Source organism: Alligator sinensis, unplaced genomic scaffold, assembly GCF_000455745.1.
Source record: "Alligator sinensis unplaced genomic scaffold, ASM45574v1 scaffold109_1, whole genome shotgun sequence".
NCBI classification, from domain to species: domain Eukaryota; kingdom Metazoa; phylum Chordata; order Crocodylia; family Alligatoridae; genus Alligator; species Alligator sinensis.
Genome location: NW_005841852.1, coordinates 493,968 through 517,350, shown reverse-complemented (window position 1 = coordinate 517,350; position 23,383 = coordinate 493,968). Strand labels below are relative to the sequence as shown.

General features: G+C 42.2%; 1 protein-coding gene across 6 annotated transcripts in view; it reads left to right on the top strand.

Moving 5' to 3' along the window:
• Nucleotides 1-23,383, top strand: part of USP54 (ubiquitin specific peptidase 54) — a 213,092-nt gene that overhangs the window by 140,516 nt on the left and 49,193 nt on the right. For all 6 annotated transcript variants that reach the window (XM_006016260.3, XM_006016259.3, XM_025212555.1 and 3 more), the window contains 6 exons: nucleotides 2,268-2,381; nucleotides 2,564-2,646; nucleotides 5,977-6,082; nucleotides 10,214-10,360; nucleotides 11,604-11,753; nucleotides 14,477-14,645. In XM_006016260.3, the coding sequence (XP_006016322.1) occupies nucleotides 2,268-2,381; nucleotides 2,564-2,646; nucleotides 5,977-6,082; nucleotides 10,214-10,360; nucleotides 11,604-11,753; nucleotides 14,477-14,645 (769 nt within the window). The remainder of the gene's footprint in view (nucleotides 1-2,267; nucleotides 2,382-2,563; nucleotides 2,647-5,976; nucleotides 6,083-10,213; nucleotides 10,361-11,603; nucleotides 11,754-14,476; nucleotides 14,646-23,383) is intronic.

Genomic DNA, 23,383 nt, shown 5'->3' with positions numbered 1-23,383 from the left:
CTCCCCCCGGGTGCAGGGGGGTCCCCGCCTGTGCCCCCCTGGCTCGGCGATTGGCTGCCCCTCCAGACCCAGGAGGCACCAGTTGCTGAGCTGGAGGGGCGTGGAGGGGCCCCACTGCGCACTTTCTGGTGGACCTGCAAATGGACTAGAAGTGCTTCTGGTCCACTTCTGGGTCTGCTGCCAAGCACGCTGAGGAGCCCCCTGTGGTTCTGTGGGACACTTCATCACAGCATCACAGCATTGACGAGCCACCTGGTACCTTGAGGTATGTAGAAAAAACATTTAAAGCTATGTCTGTGTCCACATCTCCAAATCTCTCTGAATCAATTTGGAGGGTTTCGATTTGATTCAGAGGGATTAAAGGGTCCTCTGATTCGATTTGGATTCAGAGATTTGGCCACTGAATCGGGCTGAATCTCCGCCAAATCGAATCGGGGACTGAAGCTTCGCACAGCCCTACTAGGGACCTGCTTAATTCATGGTTTCTTAGATTTCGCATAAACCACAAAATCCACAATTGTATGGAGACGCAACTTTACTTAAAAAAAAAACAACAAACTTAAAAATAAAATACTGGCACCCCAGTGGGAACCAGCAGTCCTCACTGCCTCACAGCCCACCCAGGAGGGGAAGGTGGCAGGGCGGCATAAAGGGCAGCCAGTAGCCAAGATGACAGCTAGCCCCCCATCCCTTCTCCCCGGTGGGGCCTCTCTGCCAATCAGCAGTGAGGGGGAGGGGCACTGGGAAATGCCTGCAAAATCAGCTCAGCTCTTTGTGCCATGATCTAGCTGTGAAAATTCCTTTGTCTGGCCACAAATAAAGTAGGTCCCTAAATATAACCTATCTTGGGAAAAAGGCGCGCTTGCTTGCTCTTGCTCTCTCTTTTTTGCTTGTATAATTTACCTGTACATGGGGTGGCTTGCTGGTATAGCCGTGTCAGTTACAGTGATACTGGAGACCTCAGTCCTAGCAGCTGACTAGTGGTAACTATGTGGCCACAATTAAGAAGGGGCAAAGGCTTACCATGTATCTTTTAATCTGCAATAACTGTTACTGTTCTCAGTTACACTGTGGTAAGTGAAAGCTAAACCCATAAGTAAGTTGTCCTGATTTAGTTCTGTTGAGTAAGATCAGGAATGGGGACTACTACCAAAGAGCAATTTATATGGGTAGGCCCTTGTTTACCTGCCCTCACTCTCAATTCAGGGCAGATTCGCTCTGTGAGGAGGATTCTAGCTTAGTCACAGGCTGTGAAAGGCATTTGTACTAAATAAATGTTTCACAGTAGTGGATTTTGTTGTAAGGAAATCCAGTTGAGAACATTTAACTATGGGCCAGTGGCCAGGGCTTGGAAATAATTTTGCTTTAGTGGAATATATGTTAAAACAAACTTTGCAATGAGATTCCACTTATAATGGGAAAACTTCCTTTGCAAATGAGCCCGAAGGCAGATATCACTTAACTGATTTTTAAGGTTTTCTTTACAATTGTGATTTCTAGAGACTTATTCAGTGTGGGGAAGAGGAGTTAATATTTTAAAGCACAAGATGGCAACTTGAATTTGCCAACATTTTTATGTCTAATTAATCTAGCTTTGGTGATCTTAGCCCATGATCTCTTTCTCGTCTGTTGAGACAGCACAAATTCAGTAGTAAAAGCAATACCAGTAGAGGTATCTGTGCCTGCCTTATCACAAATTCATGTTGACATCAATGAGTGACTCCTGAGAATTTTTGGAAAATAGAGAACAGGGAGTTGTCTGAAGCAACACCCACGGAAAGAAGCTTTTGCTTCTTGCAGGACCTAATTTGCCTCTTCACTAAAGCTGTTGATTCTTTCTAAGATTCTTCACTATGTTATGAAGTTGCCTATCAGATAGAGTTTGGGTGTGTTGTTTAAAAGCCCCTTGACTATGCAGTAATCAATAGAGATTCATCCAGGATGATGAGCTTGCATTGAAGCTTTTGTCTTTCAGCCAGCGCCACCCAACTATTTTAGATGCTCCAGAGCTGTTACTAATAAAATAATGGGTATATTTTTCTAGATAAGAAACATGATAGCCATTTTGTGTAGTATCAAGGGGACACACATCTCTCTTGTTCCTAAATGAATTTAGCAAGAATGCTTTGTCCTGTTGTGCAGCATCACTTTTAATATACCATGTCTTTTCATGATTCACAAGAGTACCTCAGTTATTTATTATTTTGCTTTTGCTTGTCTGCATTACGAATGATCAACACATTTTACTTTTTCTCTCTGGGGACTAGGAGAACCTGTTAATGCGGATTCACTTCCACATTGCAGATGAGACAAAAGAGGACATCTGCACTGCCCCGCACTGCATTTCTCACCAGAAGTTTGCAATGACCTTGTTTGAACAGGTGAGATAATGTTGTCTGTTTTAGAGACCGCACACCCTCTCCCCCACCCCTCCAAGTCAGGTGGTTTAACACCTATGAAATAGGGCACTGTGTTTGAAAAAAATTAAACAGGTACAAGTATATGTGATTTTAACAAATCCATTTTAACCTTCTTTCTGTATCACTTACTTTTCTTGATTTAGTGCGTCTGTACAAGCTGTGGTGCCACCTCTGACCCTCTGCCTTTTATTCAGATGGTACATTACATCTCTACCACTTCACTCTGGTAAGTGTGGGTTTTTCAATGGAAAAGAAAGTTGCTTTGGATACACATACACTTTAGTCTTGGGATTTACCTCCAGCATCGCATAGTTCAATATACAGAACATTGTCTGCTCAGGATTAGCAGAGCTTTGGGAGCTGTGATACAGAACAGCTGACTTGAAATGCAAGGTTGTGTGAGGCTAAAGAGTAGGCTTGAGATCTAGCTGTAGATCAGGGGTGTCAAACTCATCTGACCCCATGACTTGGATGAGGGTCCTCTCTGGCCCAGTCTGCAGGCTAGAGCCAGTGGGCAGAGCTGGTCCAGGGGGTGTGCTGTGGCCATGTCCCAGCCCTCTGAGCCACAGGCAGTGTGTGCCAGCCCCAGGCAAACTGCACCCAGCTCTGTGAGCACCCCCTGTGTCCCAGGGGCCTGGCATGGAACATGTGCTGCATGTGGTGCCCCACCAAACTGACTATGAGCACTGGCTCCAGTGAGCACAGATGACCTGGGGTCCAATCCTGCAGACCCCACTAGACAGCTAGCTGGCTAGTGTGCTAGCTCTGGCATGGCCTGATCCAGACCAGCCCCAGAACCAGTGTGGAGGGTTGGTCTGGTGTGGCACCACATGCAGCTTGTGCCCCAGACTGACCACAGGTAGTGCCTGCAGCACTGGGTCTAGCCCGCTCTTCAGCCCAGCTCCACGTGGTATACAGGGGCTGGATCATGTGGTTCCACAGGCTGGATCTGGCATCCCTACTGGAGATCAGCAATCAAGGGTACTGACAGAGGATTGTAATAGTAGGGAGTTGATCTAGGACTGAAAGAAATAGGTACTGAATAATGAGTTAAGTGAGACAGGATAGAATTATACTGGAGTCCAGGGCTGAAGAGCACAGACACCTTTGGTGACCCAGAACTGAAAATAAGAGTAATACAAGTTAGGGTTGAGTTGCATTGGCAGAGCTGCCTGGTGGGCTGAACAGAAATATCAAAGGTAATGCAAGTTAAGAGTAAGTCCCTAACTTTTTTATGAATATTAAACAACTTATTTATGTTGACTCCCAAGTGTGTTGCAATCTTGTTAGTAGGCTTTCATTTTAAACAGATTTGCCTGTAACATCCTGTGCCCAATTTAGGCCAGGATATATTGGTAAATATTTAAGAGCAAAAGGAAAAAATTACAGGTTTCCCTTGCTTTATGTAGGTTCTTTATGTGCAAATTCGCTCTTAAGTGATGACACTTTGTATACCAAAAATTTGTTATATGTGAGGTAAATTCACTCTTATGCGACTGGTGTGGTGGAAGCCCACAATCAGCTGCTTTGTGCGGTGCATTGTGGGAGTAACGCACACCAAAATGTAGTCTCCTGTGCGGTTCTGTGCTCCTCGCTCGTTGTCTGCGACACGTTTCTGTAGTTACCATCCCCATTATGGTAACATTCACCACTGCCCTGTGCTTGTGTGTACTGTCTGTTGTTGGTGAGTACCAAAATTGTCTTGTAAAAGTGGTAGAAAGGGATCTGATGATCAGTACAGTCAAGGTCTTAGAACGTATCTCTATTTCTTACATTGTAAAGTGGGTTCCCTATATGAAAATTTGAGTTATGTGCCGTTTTCCAGGAACGCATGTACAGCATAAAGCGAGGGAAACCTGTATCTTAATTCTCAGGTTCCAAGAGCTGCCATGTGCTGTTTCTTTGCATTAAATTAACTGGAAACAATCAGTAGTGAACAGTGAAAGTCTGACCATCAAGAGCACATCAAGCAAATAAAAATATGTAAAAAAAGATTCTTCCAAGTATGTTTTCTGGCTAACAAGTTATTTGATGAACAAATGCTTATATGTTAAGTAAAAGAATTAGAGGAGATTAAAACAATCCCCTCTACGGAAGTCTTAAGAAGGGGGTGCATCTGCTGTCTAGTCCTAAGAAAAGGCACTGCATTAATCTCCACTAATTTATTTGTTCTTTTCACTGCTTCAGATTAAAACTACCATCTCATAGATAATCAACTAAAATAGGAACAGAACTTAGGTTACCAGATTTATTTCTCTTTTGACATGTTCTCTTTTGGTTGCCATAGTAAATAGTGTTTATGTGGAACTAGCTAAAAATGTTTTTCTTATTTACTCGTTTTGTTCTTTGTGTTGAGTGCAAGAAACAAAATGATGGATGGCTATTCTTTATAATAAATGGAGCTAAAAGTTGAGGCCTGTCACTATATCAGGAATTTAAGATTTCCAGTTACCTTCTCCTAGTATGAGTTATGTTTTAGTTTCATAGTGATGAGAGAGTATGTATATTACCATGAAAAATAATGTAAATGAATGAAGTCCTTAATAGTTTTAGATTGTATGCCTTGTGAACAGTGCATTTTCCTTTCTGAAAATGTTGTCGATATACTTGATTATCCACCAGAAACTGCCTAAGGATAGTGAATGCCATTTTCAAACCCCTGATTGAGATGGAAATAAATTAGCTGCCCACCAGGAAGAGAGGTATGCCATAGCAGAGCCCAAAAAGGATTTGGATACTGTTTTTAAAATCAGCTTTTTCTCTTATGATGCAAATTAGAAGGAGAAATTATGGTCCTACCTTTTATAAAAAGGATTTTGAGCATATGCTGCATCCATCCCCCTGTGGCTCCTACCTAACATTTCATCTTGTCAGAATTTTTTTACTTGACTGGTACCATTATTTATTTGAATTATTTTATTAATTAAAATTAAACTAGAAATTGATAATAAAAAGCATTGTTTTTATCATTACAGTTTCAACTGAAATTATAATTATTTGGTGCCGTTAAAGTGAATATTAAAATTGATAACTTTTAAAGTCTAACATATTTAATCACTACTAGCAATCTTTTACCTTAGGCAACGTTTCATTGATTGTTGTTTGTTGTTTAATTTTTTTTTTTTTTTAAATAAATAACCTATGCTGCCCAAACTGAGATGGAAATGCTGACAAGGCTCTGGAAGTTACTTATTTTTAAAAACAAGTATTTAATTTGAAAGTTAACAAATATTCCTTGAAATATTTAAGGCTTGCCTTAAAGTCTGAGTTCTGTGTCAAACAGGAACTGGTAGTGTCTCTTAACCCTGCCCGTTTTATTTCCTCAGTATTTGAGAAGGTGTATGAAGCCTCCATTTAGACTTGTTGGTTTTACACATTAAAATATTTTCAAGGCATATACAGATCCATCACAAAAAATGAGTATAATGTTCTTTGGGTGACTTCAACATATTTTTCATCCTTTAATAGTGGCATAAAATCTACTGAACTAGGTAAGTCTGTACACACACTTATTTATCTTTTTTAAACTTTTCTTTCTTACATGTACACACTGAAGCAATCAGGCCATTTGCATGTTGGAGAGACGAGAGAAACCTACTCCGGATATGTTTGGGGAGCTACTACAGAATGCCAGCACCATGGGAGACCTACGAAACTGTCCAGTTAGTATATTTAGTTTACGTTGAATGGAAGCAAAAGACAGATAAGAGTTAATAGTGTCTTCATATATGTGCCTCTGACTATTGAGGATTTTTGAGACAGATGGTTTGGACAGTTTTCTTTCGTATGATTTCCAGTGGTCCAGTTGCACGTGATCCTTTATTTAGGGAAAGGGAAAATCTTTGGGCATTTTCTGTGCCTCTTTTTGGACAGCTGGGATTATAACACTAGAAGTGGTAAAAGAATGGCTATTTTGATAGGAATGAAATTGGAAAAGTGTATACTCAAGGAAACGGGTATGACAACGAAGCTGTGGCTTAATTTTGGAGGGTAGTTTTATGTTGACAGTGCTTCTGAGCTTATAGCCAGATTTAGGACAGCATTTCCACTATGAACGCTATTTCTGTGGTGTTCCTTTTTGTAAAATAGTCAATAGAGCTTTTTTCACATGCCATGACAGAATGAGAAGATAAGGATTTGCCTTCGCCTGTAGAGTGATTTTGATGGTGTTGTAATACAATATAGATAACAGAATTTCCATGCCATCTATCCCTTCTCCCCTCATGCCCCAAGTTGGTATTTCACATAAGTAAGCTCCTATCTCAGCTGGCAGTTCTATATTTGAGCTTTAGGGATGAAGTTATGCTTTTTACATTTTTCTCTTTGATTATGTCTTTGGGAAGAATGAGGGAAATTTTGACATTAGGAATTTAAAAAAAGGCCAGTAAATTCACATTCCTTTGTAATCCCCAAAAAGGTGGACTCAGGATGCTTGCAGATTTAATGCAACTTTTACAAACCAACTGCCTAATTTTGGCAGTCAGTTTGGAATAGGACTTTTCCCTTGTCCTACCTGGATTGCCACCCATGGTTGAGTTTCTCCCGCCTAGAACGATCTGGTGTTAGATACCAGATGCCCACCTTTTACACCCTCTCTTTTGGTTCTGAGTGCCTCTGCCATGTGAGGACAAGTGAAAAAAGCTTAAAAATTGTTCTGTGTATTGTCCTGAATGTATGAGGCATTTTCTAAGGAGTGGGAGCTTGTCCTCGCACCCATCTTGATCATGGGAACTCTTTAGGGGATATTTCTGAGAAGAACATTGCAAATAAATGTAAGAGCAAATTAGACCATACTTAGGCTACTCATGACATACAAGTAAGAATGTTGGCCAGTAAGGAAAGGAGAAGAACTGCTACTTCAAATTTGCCAAAAGGGAATGCTCAGGTGGACTTTGCATAAGGCCAGAGTTGGTAGGCAATACAATGAAATGATCCTGGCCATGGTAAAGATAGATCTTGACACAGAAAAGCTGGATAGTTTAGCTTGAGGTGGCTGAGTCACATGAGATAATGAAGATGTAGGGTATGTTGGTTGAAAAATACAGGATCTAATTATCATTGGACAATGACCACAAGGAAGTTAAGGAAAAATGTAACCTAATATGCTGAAAGAGAACTTGAAAAGACTTCTTCAAAAACACTTGAAGAAAAAGAACAAGAACTGCTGAACTGGACAGTGGGGCGGGAGATGAAAAAAAAGAAGACAAACTGCCATTTAACCTTACAAAAGTAATTGCACATATCTGGCTAGCACCCCTGGGCTCCTCTTTTTGAAGAGTATTCCATTCTGCTGCTCCACTATATACCTGGCAAAAATGTAGGTGAATTTCTCTGGATTCAGTCTGTGGCAGTGAATAAAATAGTTGGTATTTTGCTTGTTTGGTTCCATAGGTGTACATAGGTTCTTGCAACACACAAAAAGTAGGACCCATTCTGTTAGATTTTGTAAACTGTGGGTCCAACCCTGCAAAAATTTAGGCGTGCGTGCGTGCGTGCGTGTGTGTGTGTGTGTTACATACTGGACCAGAGCATTAGTAGGCAGAAGAAGGCTAACTTATTGATACATTTGGTGATTATAGACCAGAGTTGGAAAATACTGGTGCTATTAAATATGTAGCTCTGTGTAGCTGTAGGATTAAAGACCTTTCAAGGGGTTGGTAGAGTTTACTGATAACCCCTCTGAAGAGCAGTAGGCATTTCTGGCACTCATCCTGGCTGTGGAATAAAAGGTAACAGCTGCTTTAATCAAGGTTGTATAAGCATTTCTTTTTTAACCATCTGCTTGTCAGTTGCTTATAAATTTCAGAAACCCTCACTTTTTTGAGGTTGAAGTTTTCAACCTTGGTCTTTGTACAAAGGTCCATTTTCCTCTTATTTTTGGAAAGTTGGAGTAAAAATGGTCCAAGGATTTGAGTAAGAAAGTGGGAAAATATTTCACATTTATTTTATTAAAATTAGCAAGCTTTTTTTAGGGGGAGGTTGGTTTAATAGGCGAAGTATGGAAAGCTGAAGTATAATATAGTCCATGTGGCAGTGGAATGCCTTTGATTTATCTAGTACAAATTCTTTGGTTTGACTGAATTGCTCGCCAATCACTGTACTTTCCCTTTTTGTTGGAGTCATTCTGAAGAGGCTTAGCTAAAAATGGATCTCCTAACAATAGAAGAGGACTTCATGTTCCTCCCCTACCAGGCAGACGACAGGGTAGAGCTAGATACACCTTATAGACTAACTGAAAGTGAGTAAATTAGCTAAAGTTCTTTGGCATACCTTATTAGCACTTTAAATAGGCAAAAGAGGAAAAGAAAGGGAAGGAGTCTGTGGTTAAAGTAAATCTGTTGTCTTGATGTAAGCCACAGATGCTCTCTTGTACTGGATTTTGGCCACCTGAATGACAGTTGCAAAATGTATGTCAATTTGTCATTCTCTTTTCCTAAGATTTAAACATCACAGACTTCAGTTTTCTCCCCTCTGTTACCCATACTTAAGTTGATATTGGATGACTTAACTAGTGTTCTCTCCCTCAGTTACTTAGATTGAAAGATGTTGCAATAAAACATGTAAGGAGAATTCTGATGAATTAATTTTATAAAGCCAGTCACCTTTATACATTTCTGCCAAGGGGAAGAGGCATGCTAAAGTTTTTTGGGGTTTTTTTTCTAGTCCCTGGATGCACTGTCAGGATTGATTATTCCAGTGGTGAAATAGGTCTCGAGAAGCCTTTTGCAAAAAGGCATTTTTGTCCTGAGAAGCATTGTGTAAAGAAGCATAAAGTGATCTGGCATTTGGGTAGGGAGGACGAGGACTTTACAGTGACTCTGTCAGAGCTAAATGGTCAACTGATTTGTTTCAGTTTTGCATCACTTGTTGGAATTATGGTGATCTTCTCTTATTTTGCATAAGAAAATATTTGATTATTGTCAGTACTTTCAAAAAGATTCCTGATCACTGTGCTTTGTATATGGCTCTATTAGGGTGATGTTGTAGCCATGAGTGTCCAGGAATTATGTGAGATGCAACGATTTTTGGGGGTGATATCTTTTATTGGACCAACTGTATAGTTGGGATAAAGTTAGACAAGCTTCAAGTCGCCTGCATCCAAATACCTAAGTGTTGGGTGTTTAAATCTTAGAAAAAGGGGAGGACAAACTGACATATATTTTGCAGTTGTCATTCAGGTGGCAAAAATCCAGGTCACCTGAAGAAGAATGCTTTGCATTCAAAAGCTTGTCTGATTTCATCCCAACTATAACAGTACAGTTAGCCCAATAAAAGGTATCACCTCAAAGAAACCCTCAATTCCCACATAATTCCTGGATAGTCACTACTACAATATTACTCTAACACTACCATAACATGGAAGATATCAAAATCCTATTTTTGTATGCAATTTAATTTTTTTAACTACTGCTACAGAGTAAAAGAATCTAGAAAAAGTTTCCAAATAACAACAGATGGTAGAAAGTGAATCTTCCTGCTGATTCCCAATGGAGTGCTGAGGATCCTCCAGTTTTTCCTCCCAGCTTTTTACTTGCCTTCCTTGAGATTGTACCTTGTAGCTGCTATCCTTAGTTTGTAGAATTAGCAGTATTCACTTTAAAATTGTGAATACCAAGCAAAGTTTAGTATAATTTGCCAAACTTTCTCCAATCTTCTCAATGTAGAGTGTGTTGAATCTGCTACACTCTAGTCTTTCTGCTTTGAAGCAGGAATTTGGTATTGCAGGAAGACCCTGCAATGGTAATACAATGAAGAATAAAGATCTTTGTTCAAAAGGGGTTGTTTTGTTTCAGAGTAACTGTGGAGAAAAAATCCGAATTCGCCGTGTGCTGATGAACTCTCCCCAGATCATCACTATTGGTTTAGTGTGGGACTCGGATCACTCCGATCTGGCCGAAGATGTAATTCACAGCTTGGGTACTTGCCTCAAACTGGGAGATGTGAGTCTATTGCACTTTTTACAACCTCTCAAAATCCTTGCATTTCCCATGTGGGGGTCTGGGCTGGTCACATACCTGCTGCTACCTTCTTGATTTTCTTTTCTTTCTGCATTTGACCATCCAGGTCCCACTGTAAGAGAAGCTTGGCTAGATCCAAAGTTCTAGTCCATTGTGAATGCTTCTTGAAGCCTGTAAATATTATTGGAACTAGTCTGACAATTTGTTTCCTTGTCTTTCCCATTCCTATAGTTACCATAATTCTTATTCTTACTTAAACTAGCACCGCAAAAAAACAAGTTATCCCACTTAGTACTGAAGAGAATACCTAAGACGAAATGGCCCACTTCTTTAGAAGGCAATGTCTCCTTTTCAAGATGACCAAGTTCATTATTGTTCAGAACAGTGATTCTCAGCCAGGGTACTATGCAATATTAGCACTGTTCAGTGTGCTAACACCTACACATGATTCACAAGATAAACCCATAGATTTCAAATAGGAATCTACAATGTCAAAAACATTGTGACCTGTTGTGGTGTTTCTGAGTTCTTACAACAGAAGGATTGCTGTATTTTTCTGTAGTCAAAATATGAGCAAAAGCTAAAAGCTGTAATTTTTTGAGTCTAAAAAGGTTGAGAACAACTGGCATAGAACAATGCCATCTTTTGCTGCTCTTGACCAGTAAGAAGTTACACCTATTGGGGCAGATGAAGAGGACACTCCACTGTCCTTTTAAAGGGAATTTTTTAAAAAGTATCTTTTTTTTTTTTTTTTGTAAAGCCTCATGAAGGCATTAAAAATTGAAAATGGCCTCAAAGTGCAAATTTCAGATCTAAATCAAAGTTTGCGGGTGTTATTTTGATTTTTGTTTTGAATCAATTATTGATGGAATATTTGGGTTTATCTCCATTTGAAGAACAGGGATTTCTTTCTATATTTCTAACAGAGCCAAAGTATAAAAAGGAATTGCACCTTTGATATAAACACCTTTACATAGCAGCTATGCCCTTGAAGACTGACTCTTGTGTTTGGGATCTGGCAACCTTGGTTTTGTTGTCACTTCTGCCACTGAGTTTATCCGTTACCAAGAGTCAGTCATTCTGTACCTTATTTTTTAATAGAAGGAAAAACGTAAGAGCACAACCTCCACTTAAAGCATTTTGACATATTAAAATGAAAAGCAGGATGTTAAATGCAAAACATTTTATTCTCTCCTTTCTTCTCCCCACCCTAACTCTTTTCAAGCTCTTCTTCAGAGTAACTGATGACAGAGCAAAACAGTCAGAATTGTATTTGGTGGGAATGATCTGCTACTATGGGAAACATTACTCTACGTTCTTCTTCCAAACTAAAATTCGCAAGTGGATGTACTTTGATGATGCTCATGTTAAAGAGGTAAGAAAATTAGAGTTTATTTTTGTAACCCCAAGGAGCTTTGTTGGTGTTGACGAGGGCATAGATTAATATTGATTTCTTATGATTTCCAGAATTTTGTGTATTCTCACATTTTGAGTTCTAGCTTCATACTGCTCTTCCTTTTTCTGAATGAAGTAACATCTTTTGTAATTCCCTTGGAGGAGACACTTTCTCTAGAACATCTGATTTAAAAAAATTTTTTTTTAAAAGATCATCCACCTTTAAAAATAAGGCCTGACAGAGAGAGTGTAAAGAATCTGAAAGGGATTCAGGAGGGGAAAGAGGAGAATGTAAGTGTGCAGGATCTTATTCCTTCTCCATTCAAAGCTTCTTTCTTGTGTGATGGGAGGGTCCCATAATCAACACTATTGCTCATCTTCATGGTGTCACCTCAGACTGTTGTTTAATTCCCATTGACCTTTCTTTGATTTTTTGGTGCCTGCACTGCTGATGGCAAAAGTTGAAACAGCTGTGGACTTCTATACAGCAGAGACCTGCATGGCAACCAGTACCAGGTAAACTGACAATTGTTCAGTGGTACCAGAAGGCCCAGGGGACCCTCTCTTTGGTTCTGTTTAATTGCCTGCCAGTCTTACCTTGATGCTGTTGGTTGAGATCCTACAATTTACTTGTGCTTATGGTTGCATTTCTCCCTTTTCCCCTCCTGAGAAGTGGTACTGCTGTTAAGTCCCTACTTCTCATGTTCTCAGTTGAAGTATCTGGATGGCATTCCTTTCTAGTTGCTGCTAGTAGCTATTCCCTAAGGCACATTCTCCCCTTCTCCTTTTTTTTTTGCTGCACCTAGGATGAAGTCAAAGGCAGCAGCACTAGGATATCGGCACATGATTACTACATTGCATCGGTTTTCACGGTTCCATTTCATATCCCTATCCTTTTGTCTCCCTTGTTGCAAAGGTAACAAAGGAAAGCTTCCTGCTATAATTTCACCAAGCACAGCCTCCAAATAAGTGTTCTAAGCCTTTGCTAGAGAAATTATACTATGGAGAAATGTGAACATTTGTTTTTGGTCATGTTTCTCTATAGTAAACGCCTTGCCAAGTGTTACGCAGTGCTTTACCAGAGTGCATGTGTAAGAAGCCAACATGTTGAAGTAGATCTTTTCTGAATTGCCTCAAACCTGTACTAAAACGCAGGGAAGTGTTTTTGAATGAATATGGGCTACACTCAAGGAATTGATGACCAGCAGGACGAAATGAAAAATGCAGTCATATTGACCTTTTTAGGAGAAGAAATGCTGGTACAGCAAGGTTGTTAATACTTTGCATGGTGAGTGATTTCCCTCCAGGTGTTAGTTTTGACCTGAACTAACCCCAGTACTGGAAATCTGATTTGTGGGTTTGGGGTTCCCCTTAACATATCTTGTCTGTAGTGATGGATAAATTGTTTTATTGGTACCAAAGATTAAAATAATAGTAATAACAATAATAACAACAAAAACCCAAACAAATAAAAAAACCCCACCTGGTTTTGGTCAATGCAGTGCTGGAAAATTTCATGTGGTAAGAAGTTTTATAACATTAATAAACTCTGAATAGGAAAGAGTATTATTTTAACTTAATTAATTAGCATTAGTGGTTTAAACCAGTGGCACTCAATCCTTTGGCCCCATGAGCCAGGTGACCAGTGTGGGACCAGTTCATTGGGTGAATCCAGCCCCATACTGCCTTTACCTAGCCCTGTACACATGGATTGAGCCCTGCATTGCCTCACCTAGCCCTGGGCACCCAGATTGGTCCTGCCACCTCCATAGTGCCCTGTGGGCTCAGATTGAGCTCTGTGCTGCCCCTGCCTGACCCTGCATTCCCAGATCAGTCCCACGCCAATCCCATCCACATTGGGGCTCTGCATCACTCCCATCTGGCTCTGAGCATCCAGACTGAGTCTGCATTACCTCTGGCTGGCCCTGCACACTACGATCAGGCCCACACCAGTCTCACCTGGCCCTGTGTGCCCCAATTGGGTCCTGTGCTGCCTCAACCCAGCCTTGCATACCCAGATTGGCCCTGTGTGTTTGATCTAGCGTGCAAGACCAGGCTGTCCAGCCCACGGGGCTCCCCACAGTTCTGAAATTTGGCAGCAAGGGAACAGCAATTAATACTGCTGTCACTCTGTCACTGCTAAATTTTTGGACCCAGGGGAGCCCCATAGGCTAAATCACATGGTTCTGTGGATTGGATCTTCCCTACAGGCCAGGGGTTGATCACCTCCTGGTTTAAACATAAAACAGTAAATATATTAATTATTAGACAAAGTGGTTTTCAGTTCTTTTGGCAGTGGGCTTCTGTCCACTTGGTGTTACAAATAATGTCCTTTTTTTTTTTTTTACAGTGTGTTAGCTGTCAAAAGAAGGGAAAGACATGCCAATTTTAATTAACATCTTACTTCCAATTACATTTCAGAGTTTATAATTGGAATGAAATGCTTCTCCACATGTGACCTTCTATAGTGATGCTCTGAAGAAAATGATCACAGCCTTCTTTTCAACCACTTTCCAGTAGTTCATCATTACCTGGGGCATTCATTGCTGGATTTTAAAGGCCAGGTGTAAAGAAAATGTTACTTGATTGTAGGGTGCAGCCTGGGAAAAAACAGTCTCAGTGAAAATGGACAAAGTTTAAAAGAAAGTAAAAAAACAAAACTAAGATGTTTTTGTTCTTGCATTATTATTTTTTTAAATTCAGATTGGTCCAAAGTGGAAAGATGTTGTGACCAAGTGCATTAAGGGTCATTATCAGCCTTTGTTGCTGCTTTATGCTGATCCAAGAGGAACACCAGTGTCAGTGCAAGACCTTCCTTCTCAGCTGGATATACAGCAGTATACCAGGACCTGCTATGATAGTGAGGACTCAGGTAGACTTGCTAAACCTTACAACCATCCCTGTTGCAGCCTTTTTGTATTGAAAATGTTTGCTTTATCTTGTGTGGATTTTTGCTCACGTGTCTGTGTTGCTGTTCAAAGCCAAACTAAGCAGTCTTGGGAAAGATCCTTAGTATTTAACCTTTTAAACCTTTCATTCCCAAATGAATGTTTCCCTAGGTTTTGTAAGCACATTCTTCTGCCTCAAGGACTTGCAGAGATTGTCTTTTAAGATCAGACATCAGTTGGAGGAGAACAGACTGTGATGCTCCATACTTTTTTACCCTGTTCAGGACATCTCAGTCTCTCTGGGGCACACTCAGATATTGCCAGTCAGAATTCTGAGAGACAGAACACTATTGCTAAGTCCAGAATTCTGCTTCATAAATATAGTCCTCCACCCTGGTGATAAAAAACCCTTATTCTAAAATATCCAAAGTGTCTATTTAAAAATAAATAGATCTTGATATTTATCTTTGCCAACCATGTCTGAGAGAATATTGACAATAGGGAAGAACCTCTGTATATTAGATGGACAGGGAAATAATAACTGATTTCTCTGCCAGTTGAATTAATAAGTCTATCCACAGTTTTTGACAGGAAGGAGACAGGAGCAGTGATGCAAAAAATACATACTTAAAAAAATAGAAATGAGGAGGAGGGTGGGGGGCAAAGAAGTCTATGATAGAAGTATGTTAGTAGAAAATTTATTAAAGAAACTTAATCAATGTGTTTGGAGTAAATAGAAAGTAGACTTAAGTTTATATTATGGTGGTCTTGCAAAGAAGTCTGATTCGACCTGTAGATGTTTGTGGATTAGGTCTGCACATGAGATTGGGTTCATAGGTTGCTAAGGGCAAGGTGAGAGTAGAACCAGAAACACAACAGCTTCATTCTGGACTTCAGCCTATTCACACAAATAGTTATAAAAGCATTTGTGGCAGACCTGGCCCTCTCCTATAACTCTTTTCTCCATGACCTTTATGGTTGGTGAAAATGTGGAGCCTCTACTAATAGATTGTCAACATATTTAAATAAAGGAATCTACCACAAACCCCAAAACAAGCAATATTCTGAGCAAACCTACTGAAGCCATCACTTGACAAAAGATCATGCAAATTACTCTCTAGAGCCATGCTTCTTGTTTCTAGGAAAGTCTTTTTAGAAGACTTCTAAAAAGAATCCCCTGTGCTGCATCTTGACTGCAACTATTTTTGTGGACTTCAGGTTAAGATATATTACAAAAGTCATTCTTAAGGGTCTGGTGAGAGACTTAAAATGAAAAATACTTCTGTATTCATTTGCCTGAACTTTTCTGTAGTATTGAATTCTGGTTTATCCTAACCTGTCTCCCAAAAGCTTTGGAGTTGAAGAGAAATACCATAAAATGATTCAGGTGCTTCTCTTCAAACTGAACCCAGAAGTTTATTATGAGCCACCTGCTCTTCTGTCTCTCTTACTGAGTCCCAGGAGGCCCAGTCCATTCTACGTTTATACAACATTTTTACAAAGCTGTCGAGAGGGTTGGCATTGAAATGCCAGCAGCATACAGATGACATCTAACTGTACAAATCCAGCTTTGCCATTGTGAAGTTGAAATCTGCACCTGCAAGAACAGCAGTTGGTTAAAGCTGAACCCAGGCCAGATAAGAGACTGCTGGAAGAAAAAAAGGATCCAAAGAATTTGTCGTCTTTTCAGTCTCCTTTACAAAGAGGGTTTCTACTCTGTCATCCTGCAGCTTCAAATTTTTGGATTCCTCAGTAGTATTGGATGTTCCCATATAGCAATAATAATAATAGTCAAAATAATAATCTCACATCCATCTGCAGCAGGCCAGAAGATATTACCTCAAATGATAAGTAATACCATATTTACTCAAATATAAGATTACCCTGAAACCCTGAGTATCAGACAACCCCCTTAGTTAGTTTCTTTATAGGGAAAATTTATAAATTTGTTACAATTTTCCAGGTACGGAATCTAATTATTGAAGGGTTGTTTTGAATTTGTTCCCCTCCCCACTGCTTTTTTTCTTAAAAAAAAATATACGCACACACATGTACATACACACACATGCATCAGTAGCTCTGTCGCTCTATCTCATGACTGATCCAGTTCACTTGACAGCCCATCACACACATACAGCTAATCATCATCATTACCCCGTTACAGTAACTACAACCATGCACCTGCATGCCTGTCACAATCATGCTGACTTGCCTCCATTCCCTTCCCTTCCTACCCCCCCCACTCTCCCCAAAATCCATCTGTTTTTCCACCCAGTCCTTAGTCCACATAATTTTCATTGCTGTCTTGTTCCATGTCATCCTTGTCACTCACTACCTCTTTGATGCTGTTATCATTGTCTTCCTCCTCATTTTTGTCATCTTCTCTGGGGGCCCTACTCTTGAACAGTCTGTATCAGTCTTGTCTTTTCCATATGACCTCCACCATCTTCTCCCTGTAGTCTTCTACTGTCTTCCTGTAGTACCCCTGCAGCTCATTTAGTACCATTTTGACATAGTCCTCAATTAAGAGGCTGGTGGGCTTGTAGATTAGCAGGTTCCTGGTCTTCCACAGGGTGTTTCTGAAGCAGGATATGAGTGGGTCGAAACCAGTTGTCAGGGTTTCTTGGTGCTTGGTTAGGTGTCCAAACAGTGCTGCCTCTCTGATCAGGATCTTTGTAAGCTACTATGGACAGATTCCGGGCAGATCACAGCAGGGTCTGTTTGGTCATGCTAGTAAAGGTAACCAATTTTACGTTTGCTGCTGGCTTTAGCCAAGGACCCACTGTTCAGGGCCCTTGCCTCTGCTGCAGCCAGGCTAGTAGATAACACACAGAGGCCACCCTGGGCTTGTCAGCAATGCAAAATGAACTAAGGAAGTTAAACACAGTTAAACAAATAAACTATGACTCAGCTGTTTTCCAGCAGTTCTTCCAGGCTTCACCTTCTGGTTGCCTCTTATATTTCAGAGGCTTTACAGAGCCTGTGGGCTTGTGGAAGTAAATCAATCAAACAAGCAAACAAACAAACAACAAATAAATGAACAGGAGGGAACCATGCTCTCAGCCCTTCCAATTTATCCAGGACCTTGTAGAATCATGGCAGTTCCCAGATCCACAGGCGTATTGGGGAGTGAGTATACCTCCCAGCATTGTAGCAGGTGACCTGCAAAATATTTCACAAAGCAAGCTGTTTTGGAGCCTCCCCTGGCTGCCAGTTTGCAGATCTGGCCTGTGTAGTTGGCTCAGAGATGCAGCCAAATGTCTGGCATTCCTTGGCTCCCGGTCCATTTCATTTTATACAGCATGGTCCTCACAACATTTACCTATTTGGATCCCCAGAAAAAAGTGCACTTGAGCCTTTGGATTCTATAGATAATTTGCTCTGAATGGGCAAAGAGCAGTGTGGTGTACAGAAATACTGGTACCAATACCACACTCATGAGCGCCATGTACCCCCACATCAACAGGCAGGTGTGTGTTCCACAGTCTCAGTTTCTGTCTGATCGAGGCCTCAGCCTTTTTCCACATTTTTTCTCGTTTCAGCTCTGGATCAAAGACCACCCCAAGGATCTTTACCCCTTGGTGGAGGATGGAGACTCCCAGGGTAGACAGATCCCCAAGCGTGCCCATTGCCAGGCAGGTGCTCATGCCTACATTGAGTTGTCTCCTGTCACTGCTTCATATGCTTGGGAGTGTTGCAGCACTTTCTACCACCCATTTGTTTGCACAGGACACTGAGGTTATCAAAGTAGGCCAGGACTCTCATGCCTTCTCTACTTTCCCCGGGGATCTTCACTCTGCTGATCCCGGGGTCTCGCCTGATCCGCTGGCATAGTGGTTCCATCATGCAGATTAAAAGTATTGGGGAGAGCAGGCAGCCCGTCTGGACAACCATCTCTACTGTGCTCAGGGCAGTCAGGAAGCTGTTCACCAGCACCTTGCTGTTCATGTTGGTGTGCAGTGCTTTTATCCATGCAGCAAAGGTCAGGGGGACCCCCATCTTCTTCAGCATCTCAAATAGAAGTCTGTGAGAAACTTGGATGAAGGCCTTCTGTGGGTTGAGGTTCAGCATGGCAACATACAGCCTCCTCTCCCATTGGTACCATAGTGCATCCTGCAGTTGCAGCAGGGCTCCATGGATCTGTTGCCCCAGTACTGGGCATGACTGGTCCTCGTGGATCACTCCATCTATAACAGACTCGAGCCACTCAACCAAAACTTTGGCCATTAATTTATAATCAAAGCTCAGGAGCATTATGGGTCTCCAGTTTTTTAGCTCATCCATCACCCACTTCTTGTAAAGAAGGATTATGAGGCCCTGATCCATTGCAGCCCCCAGGTGGCCCTCCTGGAGCTGCTTGCTATACAGCTCCAGCAGGTCCAGGCCTACCTGGTCTCAGAAAGTAATGTAGAACTCAGTGTGCCCCAGGAGTATTACCATACTTGAAACTGTGGAGAGTTCTGGTGGTTTTCTCCAGCATCCACTCCTCCACCAGCTTCTGACCCTTGTCTTCTCAGAGGGCCCAGATGAGCTTCTGCAGACATCTCTGCATGACCTTCAGGTCCTCTGGGCATGCTGTGTACATCTCTCTGTAGAAGGTTGCTGTTGTCTCCAGCATCCCTTTGTTCAACCAGTGGCTCACGCTGACTCCGTCCACCAAAGTGGTCATGGTCTCCCTCCTGGTCTTCTTCAGTCTGCCAAAGTAAGCAGACCACTTCTCCCCCTCTTCCACCCACGGGGCCTGTTCTCTGCAACAAGCCTTGATCTGGGCTTTCACCTTCTATATGACCTCCTTCGTGTCCCAGTCCCAAGTCACTTCCTTGTGCAAAGGCTCTGCAATTTGCAGTTTAGGCATTTATGGTGCCTCCTCTGCATCCAGGCTTGACCTGTTGGAAAAATGCCCTCATTCTCTCTTTGATGTTGGCCCACCACTCCGTGTGGTTCCGATACCCAGATCTGAGGTCCTCCACCCCGCATAGCATTGTCTGAAGTTCCAGTGGGTCTTTTCATCATCCAGGAGGCTCACATTCAGTTTTCATACTCCTCTGTTCCTCTTGCAATGCCCACTCCCCCATCTTTGCTTCAACTGTTAGGAGGCCAGTGGTCTGAGAAGCAGATGGGTGTGGATTTGACTTTCACTGCTTTCCAGCCCACAGGAAGGAAGAAAAAGTCTATATGCAACTGCGTACCTCCAATAGGGTCTACCTGGGTGAAGTTTTCCCCAGGTCCCTGGGCTCCTTTGTCCCCATCCACCAAGCTGTGGCCATAGACGAGTTGTCTTAGCATCCTAGAAAATCTGTCCAGACCTGTCTTTTGGCCTCCACTGTCTCCCTTGTGATGCAGTTGAAACCTCCTGTGATCACCACTGGTCAGGTACTAGGCATTGCCACGGTTATTTTTTCTAGGAAAGCATACCTCACTTTTCCTTGTTGGCCAGTGCATAAACATTTACAAGGTCATATTTCCCTCTCTCTGTTTCAAAGGTGACTTGTAGTAATCTACCTGCAATAATCTCTCTGGACTGTAGGGAGAGAGAGTCTCCCAGAAGCACACCTGTATGCTTCTGAGACCACTGCCTTCTAACAGTAGAGGCAGAGATGGGGGTGCAACCCAAGAGGGGCAGAGGAGTAAGGAAGCTGAATGTGAGCCTCCTGGATGACAAAAGGACCCAGTGGGACTTCAGACTGTTATGCTGGGTGGAGGACCTCAGACCTGGGTACCGGGGCCACACAGAGTGGTGGGCCAACAACTGTCTCCTTTCAGGAGGATTGTGACACCTGCTGTCCTATTGTCATCTGATCTGCTTTACATGGTCTGACCACATGGCCACCATCTCTCAAACAAAGCATAGTTTTTGGAACTGGGCAGACAACATTCATGGAGACAAATGTCTGCGTATAGCTGGTTCAAATGTTGTTGTATGGTGTCCCATTTTTCTTTATCATGCTTCTTACATTTACCAAGGCTGTTTGTGTCCCTATTATAAAAGGTGCAAGCTTCCCCTCCCAGTGCTACAATAGGGAAAATAAATCAAGGGGAATAAAGTAGCCCTGTTGCCCTCTGTCTCCCCCAGCTTCTTCTACCTACAGCTCTTTTCCCCGCTTCTTACTGTCAGACCCTGCTCTTCCTGAGCACAGGGAAGTGTGGGACAAATTTGAAAATGGTGGCCTTGAAATAAACATACCCGTAGTAACTTGCACGTAGGGAAATTATTGCAGGCACCCACAGAAACTGCTGCAAGTTTTAGCACAGGTATACATATGCACACTTTTAAGCAGCACTTTTGTATCTACTTAGAGAGAGTACAAATGATGCATGATATTAGTCCAAAGCCAAAAGGTTCATAATTTACCATATAGTTCATAGGGCTGGGTGGGCCCCAGCAAAAACAATAGCATTTCAAGCCATGGTGACTCCACCGATCAGCACTGATCAGTATGTGTGTATACTCCAGATACAAAGGATCCACATGCTAATTAGCCCCCCACACATGACTGGAACCTAGTATTTTTGTCAGTGAGTCCAGGGATCCTCCAAAAATTTATGTGTAGATGAGGTGCAGGGCAACCTGGTCCAGCTCCACCTCAAGGAGGACAAGGCCACGCTAATCGTATGCAGCAGGCTGAGAGAGGGGCCAACAGCGGGATTCTAGGTGAACTGTTTGGGGCCTTATTTGTTGATGTTTGCCAGACGTTTAAGCCCGGTTAAAAACAGGACTAATTGGAAATGGGAAAGAAAGGCACAGCTCAGCTGTAGGAGTGAAGAAGAAATTTAAATGTATGCAGTGTGGTGGCTTACTGTGAGCAGGCCTGAATTTTTGACCTATCCCTCATGCTGGAATCTCACTGACCTTCATCAGCCTCTCTTACTCATCTGCCACGCCTTGATGGTTTGATTCTCTTTGGGGAGGTTGGATGACTCTTTGGTGAAGGTCTGTCTGTCAAGGTCACAGTTTTTCTTCAGGGCTGCACCTCCTCTACACCCTGCCCCTTTCCTCTCAGGCCTGTGATAGAAAATCCCCATTGATCTAGAATGAGGGTGCCTATCGGGGTCCTCTCTCTGGACTCCTCTGGATTCTGTAGTCTGCTTTTCACCAGTCCTTATTTCATCTCTAGCTGAATGCCTTCCCTCATGAAACTTAGAAAATCATTTTAGTCCTTGGACCAACTTATTTCTTATTCTCCTGGCCTTCTCTCCACCTTACTTCAGGCTTTACGAACTTAATTACCTTGGAAATGCTGAGGTAAAGGCAGCACAGCTGTTCTTAAACACCAATCAATCTCTTCTGCGCTGCTTCTTCCCAGCTGCAATTCATTTGCACTAATAAAGTAAATCACAGCTTATTCCTTAACCACAGACCCAAATTGATGAAAAAACAATGTTTGGAAGTGTGACAGGGTGGTTGAAACACCCTCCTACAGGAACATGAAGAAGAATACTAGGAAAAGAAACTTACCCAGAGACGCCAAAGAAACTGTGCTGAGCCAAAGCTGGAAAGACTCCATGCCCCAACTAATTACGGAAAACAGTTGGGGCCATGGAAGTTCAAAGGCTGCTGCAGCAAGCCCAGCTGCCGGAGTTCGAGCCCAGGATGGGGAGAGCAGCGCAGCAGAAGAAGAAAGGAAAAGCCATGCCAAAAAAGAACAGTTGAGGCAAGAAGCCAGTGAATCACACGCTGCCATGGGGGACACAGCTGGGAATTAAGAGGCAGCTGTCTTGGGACACACGCAGGGAAGAGTAGGGCAAGCAGCCAACCTAGAGGAGGACCCATCAACAAAGGAGTCCATAAGACTAGGACCGGACCCTTAGTCCAGCAGGCAAGCAACAACAAGCCCGGAACATCTGGTGTGGTTAGGGCAGGGGGGAGCCCTGTGAAGATAAGTGGATCTCCTGAGCCTTTAATCAATCCTTTTGTCACCCAAAAGTGTTTGGTACCTCTCTCTCATTAACACCAAGATGTGGCAGGCGATTTGTGGAAGGACAGAATACTACAATTCTAGTGGGGAGACAGCTCGGTTCCAGGAGGCTCGCTTACAGGGAAGATGGATGTTTCTTGGTTTATGAGTCAGTCTGGTTGGCTTGCTGGTCTTCTGCAGGGCTCCATCTCCCCCTCACCCTACCCCTTTCCTCTCAGGCTGATGGTAACTACTCCCCAATGATAGTGAGTGGGGAATACACAATGATATGACTTTTTGGGCTCTGTCAAGTTCTTTAACCCACAGCACCTCGAGTTCTTCCTCTGGTCTAATCTGTGGTTCTGATAGGCTAATAATAGATCAACTCAGTGCTTTCACGTCTCTTCCTGGTCTTGCCCCAGGCCTCACTGACTTAATTTCTTTGAATATCCCTTAGATGCAGGGTATAGTGTCTTGCTAAATTGTAATCAAATCCTCGGGGAATTCTTCTTCCTCTGTATATTTGTCTTGTCATGGGAAAATTAATCAAAAGGAGAGCTTCTTTTCCCTGGTTCTCAATCCCTTTATTTTTTTCACAACAAAAAATTAAAAGGAGCTCACTCTTGTTTCTTCACAAGTCTCAAGGGCAAATTATGCTGCAGCCATCTAGCTTCTGCCTGGTTTTTCTCCCCCCACGTATGCCAGATACAATCCCTTCCTTGTTCTGGCTGCCTCGGTTTCCCTCCAGGACCCACTCCTCCTCGTTGGGACTATCCTCTTTTTCTTCTTGGTTGGTCTACCCAGCCATTCCCACAGGTGTATTTCCT